Below are 18,851 nucleotides of genomic sequence, written 5' to 3' on the forward strand. Positions count from 1 at the left end.
ATTGTATTTTGAATACATGTAACATAACTCCTTTTTAGAATGGATGAGTACTCACATCCATGAAATCTATTAGCACACCACTGAGAATTCCATGATAACGCTTTGGTAAGGTTTGAGGCCTTGCTACTGATGGAAACTGAAAGAGAACAGCATTTAGCTAAGAATTCACACAACACCTTTACCAGTGGAAAAAATACATGCCATACATGGCCAAAATATGGTTTCGATTCCCCAATGCACATTCGTTAAATTTTGTACTGCATCCAAATAAATACAGCATCCCCTATGGATTTATTGTACATGTGTATGTGGTTGTTTTTTTTACACAACAGAAAAGTAATGCAGGCATCTAAAGGGTTCACATACATATCACCAGTACTGAAGGTTCATGGTTCTGTTGTAATTAACATATCACTGACTTGAGTGGGAAACAATACCTACTTACTTAGATTCATTAACAGTACAGAAATAAAAGAATTAATGAAGAAACTCTTGTAACACAATGTCCTAAAGACACTTCATGTTTTTTTTTTCAGACTTCAAATGATTAAATCAGTTTCTGACATCTTTAAATTTTAATATTTCAGTGGATATATATACATAATGACATGGAAAATTATGTCCATGAAAGTCTCCATGCATCATAACCTTGTTAAGTACACAAAAAATATTCCAATTGTGTTAATAACATGATATCACAAGACACAAATTTGTAGACTTAAGACTGCATCTGCTACTTAAATGATATTTCATATCTTACAAGTAATCATACCTTCAGCCCTGAAAACCTAGGATTAGCAAAAAACATCTTCATCTGCTCAGCAGGGAGAGGTCCCAAAACCTTCTGAATGACATACAGCTGGTCAATTTCACTCTCTCCCGGAAACAGTGGCTGTCCATCACTCAGTTCTCCCAGAATGCACCCAATGGACCAAATGTCTACTGCCTTCCCATAGGCTGATCTGTATCAAGTAACATACACATATACTATAAAAGCACTTGACAAACATGTACTATGCAGTTTATCACATGGTGATTAATATCAATTCATACAGTTGTTTGATCATAATATTTTTAATATAATGTCAGCTGTTTTTTTCTTCATGAATGACACAATGGCAAGAACATACCCAAGCAAGAGTTCAGGTGATCGATACCATCTTGTGGCGACATAGTCTGTATAAACACCCACTAGGCCTCCGTGTATACTTCTGGCGAACCCTGCGCACAGTATCAGACAGTTTTACCATATTTGATGCTTTACATAACAAAAACTATTTGTGACCAATGTCATTTTACAAAATCATTAAGAAACATTGAAATCAATGTGCTACCTAGATGCCTTATAAATCATACAAAGTCATCATATCTATATACCAGCTAGTAGTTAGAATAATTTGACCATATCTAGTGATGAATAAATTTGTCTCTAGTGGTAAAGCAATTTGTCTCTAGTGATGAATCAATTTGTCTCTAATGATGAAACAAGTTGTCACTAATGATGAAGCAATTTGTCTCTATATAGTGATGAAGCAATAGGTCTCTAATGATGAAGCAATTTATCTCTAGTGATGAAGCAATTTGTCTCTAGTGATGAAGCAATTTGTCTCTAGTGATGAAGCAGTCTGACTATCTCTGAAGACTTCATTAGCATTCTATTAGCCATTCATAATTTTGGGTAACTGATACCATTTGTTACTCTTGCACTCAATGAACTTCCAGTAAGTATCTTACCAAAGTCACACAGCTTCAGGGTATCATTCACGCTGATGAGTAAATTTTCAGGCTTTATGTCTATATAAAAATAAATAAGAATAAAATAATTTTTACAATTTTTTACCAGATGTACAAGAAATTTCTGAAGAATGTGTGTTTCATTAAAAACATATGTATACAGCATATGATCAAAATATATATACCATGTGAATATATTAATGAAGAATGTATACCATGACATAAACATTTTAATATGGAACAAGTAATTTGAAGTGCAGTATGGTACCAAATTTAAATATTTCATTGTTTGCACTGTCTCCCCAACAACACATTGAAGACTGTATACAAAACATGTTTGATAGACACTATGCCCAGGAGGTATGCATATTCAATCAGTGTATATCTCTTATTAAATATGCAGTGCCTGTAAAAAGATTTAAAAATCTCTGGCTAGCAACAAGGATCACCATATCGCACCAAGTACAGCCATCCAAGATCAATAACTTATCAAAAGAGAAAGCTATAATGAATTCCAAAGAGTACTCCGGACAAGCATTGAACATGAAACACCTCACAGCGTGTAAAATGAATATTTAATGCCTTCTCAAGATAAGCATGCATCAGTTTGTGCTGTTATGCCTCAAATTCAAAAGAAAAAAACGGGGCAGGTACCAAAAAGAACTATGATTATTTTCTGCTTTTGTAATGGGCGTATAAAGCATGAACAACAAGCCGTGGGGGTTTTAATGAACGGGATAGTTAAGTTTTTTTAATGGACAGGAGTTGCTAAAAAGCCAATATCGAATGTCTTTTTTCTTGTTGGCAGTAGTATCCATGTAACACTAACAACATTCAATAATTTCCAATCTAGGAATATTGTATTTCACTTGGTAAAGGAAATTAAGGTGTTACTGAATTTGTCGTATTTATTCACTACAGGAAATTAAAGCCGATAAACTATGAAGCATTGCTGATGAATCCTGTATGAATGTCCATTTTACAAAATAAATAAAACTGTATCTCTTTTTTTTTTAACCTTTACAGATAGGGAATTAGTGTCACATTAAATTGTAAAGAGAAATCATACAAGGCAATCAATTATCATTACTAACAAGACAAAGTTTAGACATAAGTGCAAAATATTTGCACATACCCATCTAGGATTTAATTAGGCTGATAATCAATGAAGTGCGTGTTCAATTCAAATGTTTTTTATGGGTGCATTTTAAAATACAAACTCATATTTGTGCACATATTAAGGGCGTGTACAAACACTACAAATGGATTAATGTCTGAAATTGAAAATCTCAGTACCCCAGAATAATGCATGAAGTACTTAAAAAAATATTTTCAAATAGACTCTCAGTACATTGATTGTTAATGTGCCAAAAAACATATTTTAAACATCATTAGAATTGCTTGCATTTTGAACTATTTATAGAGGTTTATTTGACACACTTGAGTACTATAAATCATGATTACAAGCATGTTTTGCATAATATTTATCGACATGGCTATCAATGACAATTAAAGCTTTTAAAATCTCCTACACAGTAAAAGACTTTTTTGGAACATCCATTAATATTGATAATGTGCTTTTAAATACGATGAAGTCTTCCTCATTGAGAAAAAAATTTGATCAAACAATATGTCTCCACCGCAAGGACAGATAAAGAAGGTATTTGCAAACACTTATTCAACCCTTAAACGACAATTGCTCCTATCTAAATTTTACTTTGGAAAAATGCACTTGAAGCACAGGCATACTGATAACTTATCTAGAATATCTTATTGACACTGTTCAAGAACAGTCCCATATCTACCAGTCTTTTGAGAATGTATACTTGAACATGGAAAAAGAGGGAGACAGACAGACTGAGAGAAGCAGACAGACAGACAGACAGACAGAGATAAACTTTCCCAATTTCTTCACGAGGGATATAGGTGGGTGATTGAACATCTTTCATCTCTAAACTCTCCCAGAGTGGAATACATGTGGAATGTTGCTTTTTTTAAAATACTCTCCCAGAATGGGATAGGGGTGGAGCACTGGGGTAAACAAGTCCAGTGTCTGTATTATGAGGAACCATTTCTTGAACTATGCTTTTTATAAGGATGCTGAGTTATAGACCAGTCTACTTTTTCAAATTTGGTGGTCAACACACAAAAAAATGTATTTGTTACACAAAACGTACATTGTCAGTTACCAGTAGTTCCTTTAGACCATAATAAGAAAAACCTTTCAAGTCTTTTAACACTGATGGGTACTCGGTTTGAGAACCCTGAGTTTATGAACTTTGCCTACCTCTGTGGATTGTACTCGGTTTGAGAGTCGTGAGTTTATGAACCTCCCCTACCTCTGTGGATTGTACTCGGTTTGAGAGTCGTGAGTTTATGAACTATGTCTACCTGTGGATTGTACTCGGTTTGAGAGTCGTGAGTTTATGAACTATGTCTACCTGTGGATTGTACTCGGTTTGAGAGTCGTGAGTTTATGAACCTTTCCTACCTCTGTGGATTGTACTCGGTTTGAGAGTCGTGAGTTTATGAACCTCCCCTACCTCTGTGGATTGTACTCGGTTTGAGAGTCGTGAGTTTATGAACCTCCCCTACCTCTGTGGATTGTACTGGGTTTGAGAGTCATGAGTTTATGAACTTTGCCTACCTCTGTGGATTGTAATGGGTTTGAGAGTCGTGAGTTTATGAACTTTGCCTACCTCTGTGGATTGTACTCGGTTTGAGAGTCGTGAGTTTATGAACCTCCCCTACCCCTGTGGATTGTACTCGGTTTGAGAGTCGTGAGTTTATGAACTTTGCCTACCTCTGTGGATTGTACTCGGTCTGAGGGTCGTGAGTTTATGAACCTCCCCACCTCTGTGGATTGTACTTGGTTTGAGAGTCGTGAGTTTATGAACCTCCCCTACCTCTGTGGATGATGTCCTGACAGTGACACCACTGGATGGCCTTACACAGCTGGTATGTGTAACTCTTCACTTTCTCTGTTGGAACTCCATTTGGCATCTCTTCCAGCAGCTCAAGCATGTTCTACAATGGAGAATGAGGCTCATTGGCAAAAGAATATTCTGAGGCTGTTTGGTGGCTTATGCTGAATACCGAAATTTAAACTACTTGTAATACAGTACAGAATCATAACAATTAAACTTGAAGGAACAATGAAAATTCCTTTGTTATACATGATGGTATACATGCTACATCTAAACCAAAAACTATAAATAAGTTCTGTCATCACCAGATTTTTGTAGTAATAGACTTATCTAAAAATGGGTTTTACTGTATTAAGATAGGTACTGAGGAAATAAAACTGAAAAGCTCAGTCTACATATCTGTTTCACTATATTAAGAAATAAATTCTTTGAAAATACATATAGGGTATGAACTGTGACACTTTACATCGATCAGCATGTACTTCACGAAGCCTGTAAGCCACTTCATGAAATGTATGCCAGCACGAAGCATTACAATTCATACCCTCATGTTTTTTCAAAACTGAAATCTATTTCTTATAGTTATTCTACTTTCATTTCTATCAGAATTCCCAGCCATTAAAATAGATGTATGTACTATGTTTATCAAGTAGTTCTGCATTCATATGCGCAATGTTTACAACTGCAGCGCGTTCATTAGGAAATGGCTATCATTACAATTTGTGAAGATATCAGATGAAAAAACATTGGAAATGTAGACATATTCATTTTACAAAAATGAAACTAAAAGTGAGCTTGTTTCATTTTTATGGTTCTGAAACTTGACTCACCAATATATTCCCTTAAATAACTTTGTGTAAAGGGCTCACCCGTTCTACATATTCAAACACCAGATACAGTTTTCCTTTCCGGCGGAAAGCCTCCCGCAGTTCAACAATGTTCTCCTGCTTGAGGGTCCGCAGCATTTTGAGCTCTCGAAGTGTTGTTCTTTTGACATCATCATTTTCTGCATAGAGAATGGATAAATTATATACATGTTAAACATCTCAATATTGGATAAGGATAAATCATATACACATGTTAAACATCTCAATATTGGTGGCACAACACAATGAAAGGTTGAAGACAATAACATTCTAATTTTTCATTAACAAATGTCAAATCAGAAAACCAACAAGTCAGAAAGGGCGCTCCATGATAAATCTGAAAATCAAAAGGGGTCATCCTCTGCCTTAAATCATATACAAGTGTACTAAGGAAACTTGAGAGTGCCACAGAAAGTGTTCACAGACAGATTTTTGGGAGGGCCATAAAAATGTGAGTTAAAGATTCTGCATAGTAAAATGTACCTGAATCATACTCAGTATTAGTGTAGGGTTGACATAAAACTCAAAGCTCATTTTTTTTTGTCTTCATCTCACTTTTTCACTACTGTATATGTTATTTATATGAAATGAGACTCTCATCAAAAGTGAGCTTGTGTAAGTTCTATCGCTCCGGAACCGGTGCATAATCTGTTGCCTTCTTTAAGTTTAAAGCCTCATAACAATCAGAAATCTTTTTTAAACAGTCTAGTCTCAGTAATCATTCATTACACAGTTTTATGCTTCATTAAAAACCATCAAACCTTTACTAATGATGTACAAAAACCTTTCAAATCAAAATTAAATTATTTAAACTCAGGGGATGACGAGGAAATATCACCGTAATGTAGCAGTCAGGTAGCTTAAAATTGACACAAGTATAAATTTTTCAAGAGCATCATCTATCAATCTACGTTCCTGGTGATTATATCAATACAATGGTTATTAATCCCAGTGTCGTTATTATTTATTGATGTTGAATACAGCAGGCTTCAGCAGACTATCAGAGACTGCACAGCAACAAATGGAATAGGCAATTCAATCAGTTTAATGGCTAAATAAACAGTGCTTCATTTTTGTCATCAGAGAATCCAATATGAATCAATTTAGTGTGTACTGATATGGCATTGAAGACTCATTAAAGCCATTGAATCTCTAAAAATGTCAAATTATTTGAAAATGGAGATAACTGAACGGAAAAATCTATTGCATATTTGGATCTATCTATCTAAATATGTATTTCATTTCTATTAAGGACATACACAAAGTTTCTCAAAGATATATAATTTTTCGTGACATTTCACATACAGTTTGCTTGCATTCTATCTCATTTCTACAAAAAAAGCCCTTGTGGTAGCTACTACGTTTATTTCAGAGTTTTAGAGTTAGCATATTACTTTAATAGTTCCTGTTTGTTGCAAGTAAAAATATAAAGACATCTCTTATGTATTACAGTGAGTTGTATAAATGGACATATAAATGTAGCAAAGAAGGAGAGAAAAATCTTTGGAACGATAGGGTATTGAACCCCGAGAACCCTTGCAATTACTATTAGATGATCTAACCGCTGAACTACCCATTCCAATACAAAAAGTATGGTAATATTAGTCTACAATATAGAATTTATACCTATTTCGGAAATCAAATATAAGAACTCTTCATATCGAGGAGAAGAAAAAAATTATTTTAGAAAAAATGTCAGAAAAATCGCGCAATTGTCCGTATTGAAGACAATAAAATTGACAGCTTGGATGTTTCTTTACTGAGGTGAACTTTTTGACAGCTAGAGCAAGTTTTTCACTGACAATTCTAAATACATGTATGCCTGTTTTTTGTGAAGTCAGGAAGAAATACTGTTTACAGTCTCAGTTTAACCACTGACAGTACAATGACATGCATGTTTATCTTTCACGTCTAGACTTCTGTTGGTGAATATGAAATATTCAGTAAATGTGTACCCAAACAAAAACCCACCTAGAATATTCTCAGATATCACTGTTTGTTTCTGAGACCTTTAATTACAATGAACATGCATTACCCTGCATAAGGAAAGCATTTAATGATGGCACCATGCTATTCCTGTTCTACAGATACTGGGCATTAACAATTTGAGGGATGAGGTCTGTATGAATGGCATGGAGCATGCAACCTGGAATTAACCCATTTGAGAGTTCTTGCAAAATCATCCGAGACATGTGGATTAAGCTTCGATCTGTCTTTTTAGAATTAACTTTGTAATCCTCCTGTCCAAAACAGCAGTACATTGACTGAATTTTCAGCCAGTCTAATTTGTTATACTTTGTTGTTACTTGTGAAATAAATTCAGTACATGCGTGTTTATTTATATTAGCACAATTCACAATTAAGCGCCTATGGCACAATCTTAAGAACACTTATTTAATATTAATCTTAAAATATAAACATGATTATAAGTATTCAATACAGCATGAGCAGTCAGTGGTAATTCATCCATAAATGTGCCAATGGTACGAGGTGCCATTTTGGTATTTATATATGCCATTTAATGATTTCACTTATATATTTGAATAGGTGATGACATTTATTTGAGTGAAGGTGAAATCACTTATTCGAATAGGTGATATCACTTATTGGAAATGAATGTGACATCACCTAGTCATTTTGAATTGATGATACCACCTATTCAAATGGTTAAGATCACCTATTTGTGTTTCTTAATAGATTATATAAATAATGAATTATTCCTCCTTCAAAACATTGTAGCTTGAAAAGAAATAAGACAGCCACCAAAGCAAAAAATGAAATCTATATAAAATAAGCATTTCAAGATTAATTCGGTCTTCCAAGCATTGCTTCAATAATGATAATGTTGATTGCATTACTAATTTACAAAATTTAAAGAATGGAATGCGATCACTGAAATTATACTGTAGAATTGGTTATTTACGCTGGGGGTTAAATACACATTAATTATTCCACGTCCAACATTGTGCGAGGAGGAAAAATATGTGGTAACTGATTATAATATATACTATATATCATATCATAACTATATGCATGGGAAAAATTTACGTGCTTATTACATGACCGTGCAATTAGTTTAAATTTTCCCCATGCGTAAATAATCACTTTTACAGTAATTAAAGACACTCTCAGTGGGTATGTTGAACCCTAGGTATTATAATAATATATAGCCACATGGAAGTAGTTATTTTAAATTTAGCTGGAATAGGTGATACATGTATCACATATTCGAAATTAATACTGTAAATTCCAACAGTGCCTAATTGTTTAACCTGTCTGACTGTTTTTGTTTTGCAAAAACATAAAATGGTAAGTTCATGCAGACTTTCAGAGATTCATATTTTACATCATCCATATTGTTTCTAACAGCCAGAAAGTCAATGAAATAAAAGTTAATCTGAGACTCTTCATTGTGAAACTAGTCGTACTCTATACTAGGTGGTTTACAAAGGCAGCTGACGAGATCTTGAAGAATTTGGATATGGTGAAAAAAGGCTTGAAAAATAGCTGGTATGGAATGATAATTATGATTATCAGAATATGTGAAACAATTACGGTAGTGATGCTTGGGCAAGCTATTTCATGAAATGTTTTAAAAGATTTCATAGTCCCATTATTACATCTGACACTTAATCATGTGATGTTGATCATACCTGTGCTTAATTGAATTTAATATAATAAAGCAGATGTTTTAATCATTAAAAATGAAAGAAAGAGTTATCTTTCTTGTATTTTTGTCTAAACAATATAATTAACTTTCTTTGAATATCATTAAAAATACTGATATTTATGGACTATTGACTGAATAGTGGGTAAATTCCCAATATTTATTCAATAACCTTTTTATTACATGTTTTCAACTCTCAGCACTTATAATTCTAGAAGTGCACATTTATTTACATTTTTGGTTGCATAAGAAATGTTTACATCCATTATTACTTTTAAAGAGATGTGATATCACAACAGAGTTCAAGTAGTCCCTGGGCATTTACAGTGCATTAGGCTTTTACGGATCAGTAAAAGCCCAGGTTACCCTCAATAGAATCTACAGAAAAAATATATCAAAATAATATTGTAACAAAAAATAATTACTATGATTAGATGATTGTGACGAAATATCAAATTCAGTTTCAAACTGTTACAAGAGAAGCATTTATTAGAAATTATCACCTGAATTTAATGATATCATACATTTGAATAGGTGATATTACTTCTTTTGATAGGTCACTGATTATCTTATGAAAATTGGTGATATCATTTCAAATTGAATATGTGATATCATCTATCTGAATAGATAATATCTCCATATTAAAAGTTAAATAGGTGATATCTCCTATCTGAATTGGTGATATCTAGTGATAGCAGTAAATATCAAAACAGCCCTGCCCCTAATACAATGTAAATATCAAAACAGCCGTCCCGTGAGGATCCGGGTTAGAATAGGTCCTCAGTTCCCCTTGCTTGTTGTAAGAGGCAACTAAATGGGGTGGTCCTTTGGATGAGACCGCAAAAACCGAGGCCCTGTGCTTCAGCAGGTGTGGCGCAATAAAGATCCCTCCCTGCTCAATGGCCTTAAGCGCCAAACATAGGCCTAAATTTTACAGCCCTTCACCGGTAATGGTGAATCAAAATCTCCATATGAGTGAAATATTCTCAAGAGGGACGTTAAACAATATTCAATCAATCAATCAAAACAGCCCCTCAAACAATGTAAACATCAAAATAGCCCCTCATACAATGTAAACATCAAAACAGCCCCTCATACAATGTAAACATCAAAACAGCCCCTCATACAATGTAAACATCAAAGAAGCCCCTCATACAATGTAGACATCAAAACTGCCCTTCATATAATGTAAATATCAAAACAGCCCCTCACACCATGTATATAAATATCAAAACTGCCCCTCATACAATGTAAACATCAAAACAGCCCTTCATACATTGTTCCACAAGCTCCGATTCTAACTGGTCAAAATATAAAGGGAAAAAACACACCTATCTGGATGTAATGAGGATTTTAAAAAATGTAGTTTCCAAAGAAAACTGATATGTCTCCCACTCTTGACATTTTTTACAGCTATACAATGTTCATACTAAGTTCTCATGTTTATAGCTTCACATGGGGAAAAGTATCAAATTTTATGGCATGCAAAATCAATAGCCTTACTGATTATTGGGTAATAAAAAATCAAGCTCCATGTCAATACAAGAGGCTTATCTACAAGATTCCAGAAAGAACAAATTAGATTGTCAATCAATAAATCAATGCTTTAATAATTCTTAAATAAAGTCATCTCTTATGAGTGTACTCAAATATAAATGTTCAGAATTTTCTTATCTCAGAACTTTACAAAAACATTTAGAATACTGTAATCTTGTCCTTTTTGACAAATGTACAAACTGTTAATATTTTTCAATTTCTTTTTAAAGTGTAACTTCCAATCAATAGAACTTGCTTTTGAAAAAGCCTTATGAGCCTGGGCTCTGACAAGTCGATATGAAGATTTCTCATTTAGCAATGAACTCTTCACATCAGTCAATAAGGGTGCCCGCACTCTATCAAATTTTAACTGCTTAAGTTAAGAATATGTATACATTCCAAACAATTAAGTCCATTAATATTTCATTCTCTTCTGTAGATCAACAAAGAACTTTACTGCTTTTAGATTTTAATGATCAGAAAACAATTCGTATTTTAGACAAAACCCTCGTCTTTAAAAACACTGGTATACCTGTAGTAAGTCTCGGTAAAGTTTCACATAACTGTTCTTTGTGTGCATTTCAAAGCCAAATTTAACCTTTGTATCCAGTGCTGATTTCTAATCTTTCAGTCCCAAGAAAAGGGCTTAAATCTCACCACTGTATTCATTTGGAAATATTAACTTTGTAGTTTGAAATGCAGTGTAAGCTCCAAATACATGTATATCACCTTGAAACATAGTTAATGTGTAATTTAAAAACGTTGTGTAAGTGGGTTATCTAACACACTTTTTGATGTTGAGTGTGTAAATTCATTGCAAAAGATTTAGGTTAATTGACAAAGCTTTGGCCCTATTCTGGCCCTGTTCAATGTTTGTATATCATTGGGCCAGCTGATTTCTTTATTTTCTTTATTATCATCTCAAAGACATAAACGAAGCTCAGGTTGAATACCATGATGTGGTTACATCTTCAGGAATTTTGACATGTTTAATTACTATCATTGATGTCAAAGACATTTAGACATTTAGGCTTACGTTAATTTTAATATTTTGAATTTTGTAAACATTCACTCCTTCACATCCACCATCATCAGCCGAAAGTGAGTCGCAACGTGCAATGAAATATCCAAGTGCGGTCACAGAATATGCAAATTAGCTCTTCCATTTTTATTGAGAATGCAATGGAATATTCTGTCATTTATTAAATAAGAAAAATGTGTGAACATGCAATATATTTTTAGATGTGAAACTTTGATATTTTGAGCAATTTTATCGTGTCTATAGGCCAAGGAATATTTTTCAACAAAAATTATGTTTATTGTTGCTTTAATTAATTTCACATCTGAGGTGTTTTGGTGACTGAGAATAATTAAACTTTTCATTAATATATATAAGCAAGTCTATGAGAAAGATAATTCTTTTTTTTTTTTTTTATGTTTTTGATTTTATAAACCCTTTAAATCCTTGAATCAATGCTATAATTGTTACAATGAACAGGACTCAGGAATATTGACTAGAAATGATAGTAACTGATCCCCAAAAGCTTCAAACTAGATCAGTCAACTTGAAATTGATAACATTAATGGACAACACTATAGCTCAATTCCTAACCCCTTCTAGGTCTACATAATTCCAGTGCCCATATCCAAATCTGTGGCAATATTTCAGTTAGTATATTCTGTATTGTACTGTAAAACCATTAACGAGCTAGGGACACAAGTATGGGGTCTAATTTTTGCCCCAAGTATACACCCCTTTAAAGATAACAATTCATTATTTAGTGTTGAGACATCCAAAAGAAGTTGGGAACAAGCACGTGTTAATGGCTGTATTGCCTGTTCGTGTAATTATGACATCACTGCATTTGGATTTTCTCATTGAAAGCAAATTCTGCAATAATTTCTAAAATTCAAACTATGAACACATTCAAATTACATTATTAAACTTTCAAAATATAATCCTATAATATCTCCTGTCAAATCCTAATTTTGTTCTTAGAGAAATGACATCAGATAGGGAATGACTTTTAAATGTTACATCGCATTTTCATCCAATCACAATTCTTATTTCATCAACTCAGTCTCTAACTCTATGACAGTTTCAGTATTTCGTCTTGGAGAACTGCATGGGGCTTTCTTAGTCCATAATGAATTACCTTTAATCTGCCTTTATCGATAAATATAACATGTGTCTCTTAAATACATACTGGTATAACCATGAATCTGCTCTAGACTGATTCTTCTCTGAAAATATTGGTATCTTTTTAGAAGAGACAAAGTCTTAAAACCATTCACAGTATAAAGTTTCAATTCCTGTGGTGATAAATCAGTGCCGGAGACAAAACCAATACCTACATATAGAATTTTCACCTGATCTTTACTGAATTTAAAATATAATGATCAGAATTGAACTTGCTATTAAAATCCTATATACTACCGGTACTAGCAAAACAGTCTTAAACTGCCATCCAAATATAGAGACCAAGATCAAGACATGTGAAAAACAGACTCATAAAAAGTCAATATAAGATTCTTAAACTTACCACTCTGAAATGAATTTGGTATCAGAATTTTCAAGCTGTTTAGCCTTGATAAGACAAGATGTTATGAATTAAATTTAATAAAGTAGGATTTTGGTTTTTGAAGGATCATGATTACTTTGTATATTGGTTTTCAAGACGAAGGGGAAAAAACAAAAGCCCTTCACAAAAACATATGGTCAATCACTGTAACAACCTAGGAGGTAAATATCACCAATCCTTAAACAAAGACATTTATATTTGATATGCTATGTCAAAATATTTGACACTAAAATGCATGAACCATTATTAAAATCTATTTTGTGATGAATTGCAGTGAATTTGCATTCGGCTAACCTCGGCCGATTAGTGCAATTATGGTTGCACTTCATCAAACAATGTAATCGGCTGAGGTGTGCCGAGTGAGTGGATTTAGAAAACTATTCATGTATGCAAATTGCCAAAAGGATATATAGTAGATGGACAACAAAATGATGATCAGCTTGTCTTTTTTTTTTTCAGAATAGGATCCAGTGGAAATTAACTATTTATAAATAATCGTTTAACTCAATTTAAATTATGTAAGAGACAGATTGGGTTATTCATTCTCAAGGATCCCCTTCCTTGAGCTTGAATTTCAAGATTAAATGAGCATCATATACTCCACTTGTTTTCCAAAATACAAAGATAGCGTATTTCCATATCTACTGACTATTTCATATCATGTACACACTAAAATTAGAGCATTATATTCTACAAATTCCCCATCAACTGTATAATTGTTTGTATTGTGTGGGTCTTTTCACTGATTTTAAAAGCATGCATGTATCTAATTACCAGACATTCAATCTATCCACACGTTCTTGCAGTACACAAGTTATGAACTGTAAATGTAGATATTAATCTCTTGACTCCATCAATTATTCACTGTATAATATTGAATTGCCTCAGTCCCCCAGGAACACAACAACAATGAGGAAACTACCACTAGAGATCACAATATATACAAACTTAGAAATGCCACCTGTGTTCAGATTACAAGAAGTAAACTACAAATGTACAAATCATATAAATATATATTGTATTTACTTATATATATGCTTACACATTATCAACCTGTACTCTCAATGCACTATACATCAAACCTTTATGATAGAAGTGTGCATTATGCTGACAGAAATGCTATGATTATTATATTGACAATGGGAGGTTCCCCTGCACTAATTGGTATTAAAAAAGAATATACATGTACTTTTTATAACAGCTAGCATCTTAGTCTAAGAGATCCTTGACTCTATGGCGCCAAACACAAGTATTCAAGAATAGTTACTCTCAGTCTTAAAGTAATCTAATATACTTTCAAAGACCTTGTACTTCATCTACTGAAAGAGCAGAGCTAGCTTCATTCAGGTGAAGTGGGAATCAATCAACATTTCTTGACAGTACGCTGTATACAGGAAATATTTTTTGCCTCCATTTAATTTTCATCCATATCATAAAAGGGCGTGATCTAAAACTAGGCAAATTTGAATTGATTACTTTTTCAGAATTTAATCCTAAGCAAAAACATTTTCCTTTGCTTACGGGCAAAAATAACACTGCAAGAAAATATCCTGTGTACTATACTCCTATATTCCATTAAAGCACCACTAACATTTACGTTTTATTAAAGAATTTCAATTGTGCATACTTTAATCTTAATCAAACCTCCAATACAACACTAGATTCCTAATTTTCTTTTGCACAACTTGTTCATTACATTGTATTTTCAATGCCATCTTTAACACAATGCTAACAAAAACCAATGCAATTTCTGCAGAAACAACAGCATGCATCACCAAAAGGCACAACATGTACAGTATAACAGTATTTCTACTAAACTAATTTTGCTCATAGAGAAAATGAAGTGAGCTTTGAGAATGTAAAGAAACTAATGAAAACTTCCACCTAGGAACTGCTTTAAGTTGCATAGCGATTTTTCTCCTTGCAGGAATCATATAGTGCGCAATTAATTGTCATTGCTTATATGAATAAAATTACATGGCATTGAATGCAAAGTCAACAAACTAAAGCTTCAACAAATTCCTCTGAGAACCACAACAGCACTGAATACCCATTTATTTTGTGGGAGGACATTCTCACATAAAATATCATTTCTATCATGCAGGTCACATATCATTGCTATCAATTCTAGAATACACGGTATTCAGTAGATATGTCTTTCTGCCTGTGAATCTGAAAAACCTATTGTGTTCCCGAAGTTGAGCAAAAATACATAGTTTTCAAGATCAGCTGTGTTTAGAGGATCAGATGACAATCAATTCTCAGATTTACCTTCACTGTCTTTGAACTTCTTGACAGCCACCATTTCCCCAGACTCCTAAAAAGACAATTCAAAACATTCTATGAATTTTTTGAAACTGAAGGAGCCAAAATTTTTAAAATTTATTGATCTTTTTTAATTTTAATAATATCATTCAGAGATGTTGCAAATACCAGATACAAAACATCCCTTCTGTTGTTCAAAAGTTGTGTGGGTAGAGAGAGTAAGCTTTGATAATACCTAAAACATGAATCTGTCCAAAACAGAAAGAGAGACAAAAACAATGATATTCTGATGTTGTGAAATGAATTTTTCAGAATGTGTTGATTTTCAGGGCCTTTGTTGTAAATATAACCATAACCTGTATTATCCTGATAATGAATTCTGTAGTTTCACTGGTCCCCTGCCGGTGAAACTTTCTGTCCGTTCCATTTTATTTCTGCCTCTCCTTTTCTGGTAATGCTTTGCGGTATCGATTTGAAATTTGCTATGTAAGTTTTTAATGAAGAACTATAGATCACACTCTACTTTGATCACAGGTGATATACCTTTACATTTAGATTTATGGCCCTTAAAATTTGTTTTCCACAATTTTTTCACCAGTGTTTTAAGGTCTTGATTTGAGTCCTACTGTAAACTTTCTGGTCAACAAATATAATTCACATTCTATTTTCATCATGGTTGATCCAAGAGTAGTTTAAGGTAGAGGGCTGCTTTATAAATCATGGCACTTATGTTTTTTTAAAAAAAATATTACTCATTCATTAGTCTTCCTAAAATTCACCATAAACAAATCATAAACTGCACTTATCGATAATAATGAAATATAAGATGCATACATGTATATGCCTTGAATATAACATCAACCTTATGTGGTAAAACCAAAGCACACTCTTTATTTTTGGTCTTATATCTTATTTTCAAAAATGGTCTTTATCTCATATTTCTGCCTTTAAATTTAGTATATGGTGAATGATCTTTTTGAGAGATTCCAAAAAAATATAGGTCAGCGACCATTTTATGTTGATAGAGAAGATAGAGTGTCAATCACAACTGTATCCATTTGTCGCTTGAAAAACAACTTGAAAGAACATGATAATAAAGAGTCTTAAATTAGAATATTCAATGTGTGTGATTTTGTTTGTTTTTTAGTTTTGCAATGTTCAAAATTATAATATATACTTAAATCAGTGTCTTTTAAATCCCTATAACTATGGGCATGAGTAAAACATTTCTTCCAATCCTATGATTGTTAACCTGTTTTGTATAATCAAGCTTAACAGGAAATTAAGCTTCTTGAATGATTGACCAACTTTGTGGTTTCCTATAGCCTTGGAACAAAAACAACCTTAAAGACTTCCAATTATTGTTGACAGAAGGTATGATGCTCAGTGCCAGGGGCTAATTTACTGAGAAGCTATAGTGTATAGAACCATTGAATTCTTTATCCAGCTGTTCAATTATTGCAGTGAAAAAGGCACTTGTGTACTTGCACATATGTGCAATTCTCCCAATTTTTTGAAAGGTGCTGGATGAAACAAATACTGAGAGCTGAATATATGCATCTAAAGCAATATCACATATACATAGATGTTAATGAAGCCCTGTATCATACTGAAGTTATAAGACATGTCCCCTATCAACCCCTATCTATGTGAATTTCATGCAAAAGGTCATAACTGTTGTAATTCAACTGTATGAGAGAGAGAGAGAGAGAGAGAGAGAGAGAGATAGTTATTAATTTGAAAACTACAGAGTTTCGTATCAATAAATATCTCTGAGAACAATAATGTAACAAAATTACATGTAACTTCAGAAAATTTATGCAAAAGGTCCATAACTCCTCTAAAAATGGGTCAGCTGTGAATTCAATTAAGGTAGTACTCTACATCGTCATAATGGCTGACTTCCTTTAAAAACATGGATGAAAAAATCGATATCAGCAATATTTGACTTTTCCTTTTCCATTTAAATACCTAGCCGGGTAGCTCAGTAAGTTAGAATACCGACTGCTGATCTGTAGGTCGCAGGTTCGAGTCCAGCAGGGGTTTTTAATTTTTTTTTCAGATTACCTTCTTCTAAAACTGTATTTTTTGACAAAATAAAGTAAATTTGAAAATTTTCAACTTCAAAATATTGTTGTACATATCCTCCACTTTTCATCTACATAAAATTTCTCTGGTGTAGCATACCTCCTTAAGGCAGTCAAACTAGTTGTTCTTCAGAAAGCTGATTATATTAATTTGCATAATGAGAATGAAAGTGTGGAAAATAAAGTCAGTGAAACTCGTACTGATTGAGAAGACAGATATATATAATGTTTCCTTTAAATTCACCATTAGGGCACTACTATGCAGATACATAAAATTTTACTTCAATTATATATGCATGTAAAAATCCCTGCACCATAATTTTGCATTTTAATCAATCTGGATTTTTTAACTTGAAAATAAACAAAATCAAGGGTCTTAGTTTAATCTGCAGGAAGAGCAAACAAAAATTATCATCCTTGGGACGTTCTAATGGCCAACTGCTACTCCGGTATCTTTAAATCTCCTGTGGGTGAATATAGTTCACGATATACGTAAAAGGGTATCAACATTTCAATAGAAGTAATCAGTTTTCAACTTAGTATCCAAAGATATGAAAAGTATTTAGACCCCAGCAACTTAGAAAACAACCGATAAAGGTACAGGGATTTAAAGTAAAAATATATTCCAACGGTTATTGCAATTTAACTCTTTCCCATGATAATGGCATCATTCAAATGGGGGCTGTTACAGCAAGTAAAATCTTGCTAGGGGGTTTCTCTGTCAATTTGATCACACACTGGATAGTTTATCTTGGCAAATACCATTTACACATAAACGTAGGTATAATGGAAACATGGAGTAGTCTTCTTACTCACATTTGGTGTTATAAAGGTGATGAAAATCAATTAGTTTATTTGCCAATTTCTCCAATAATTATAAAACAAATCTTTGTGGTTTCAAGTATATTTACTAATTTGGGTTATATTTGCTGTAACACAGAAGTATTTGAATTGACATACACATTCCATGGGTGCATACAGGTATTAAGAGAGTCTCCATATGTATGTACTTTAGAAGTCAAAGTATTAATTCTTAGATAAATCTAGTTTTGTTTCATGAAAGTGTTCAATGTGTCTGACATGTAAAGTGAAAATCCATACCATATGTCTTATTCATAACAATAAGAGGATACTTAAACCAGCTATTAGGCCAAGTAAAATTAATTAGTAGATTATCATTCAAACTT

General features: G+C 33.1%; 1 protein-coding gene and 1 long non-coding RNA gene across 11 annotated transcripts in view; one reads left to right on the top strand and one right to left on the bottom strand.

Moving 5' to 3' along the window:
• LOC125679729 (cyclin-dependent kinase-like 5) overlaps positions 1-18,851 on the bottom strand; it is a 39,159-nt gene that overhangs the window by 15,364 nt on the left and 4,944 nt on the right. For 8 of the 10 annotated variants that reach the window (XM_048919185.2, XM_056154004.1, XM_048919183.2 and 5 more), the window contains exons 4-10: positions 15,584-15,629; positions 5,531-5,667; positions 4,641-4,761; positions 1,735-1,794; positions 1,131-1,221; positions 773-962; positions 56-136 (exon numbers count right to left, since the gene is read on the bottom strand). In XM_048919185.2, the coding sequence (XP_048775142.1) occupies positions 56-136; positions 773-962; positions 1,131-1,221; positions 1,735-1,794; positions 4,641-4,761; positions 5,531-5,667; positions 15,584-15,629 (726 nt within the window). Of the gene's footprint in view, positions 1-55; positions 137-772; positions 963-1,130; positions 1,222-1,734; positions 1,795-4,640; positions 4,762-5,530; positions 5,668-15,583; positions 15,630-15,745; positions 16,552-18,851 lie in introns of those variants that run through there. The other 2 variants (XM_048919182.2, XM_056154006.1) reach the window with 2 other exon arrangements.
• Positions 3,510-7,863, top strand: LOC130051675 (uncharacterized). Its single transcript, XR_008799952.1, has 2 exons — positions 3,510-3,660; positions 7,615-7,863. It is a non-coding gene; the product is annotated as an uncharacterized LOC130051675 (long non-coding RNA).

The sequence above is a fragment of the Ostrea edulis genome, chromosome 2 (assembly GCF_947568905.1).
Source record: "Ostrea edulis chromosome 2, xbOstEdul1.1, whole genome shotgun sequence".
NCBI lineage: Eukaryota > Metazoa > Mollusca > Bivalvia > Ostreida > Ostreidae > Ostrea > Ostrea edulis.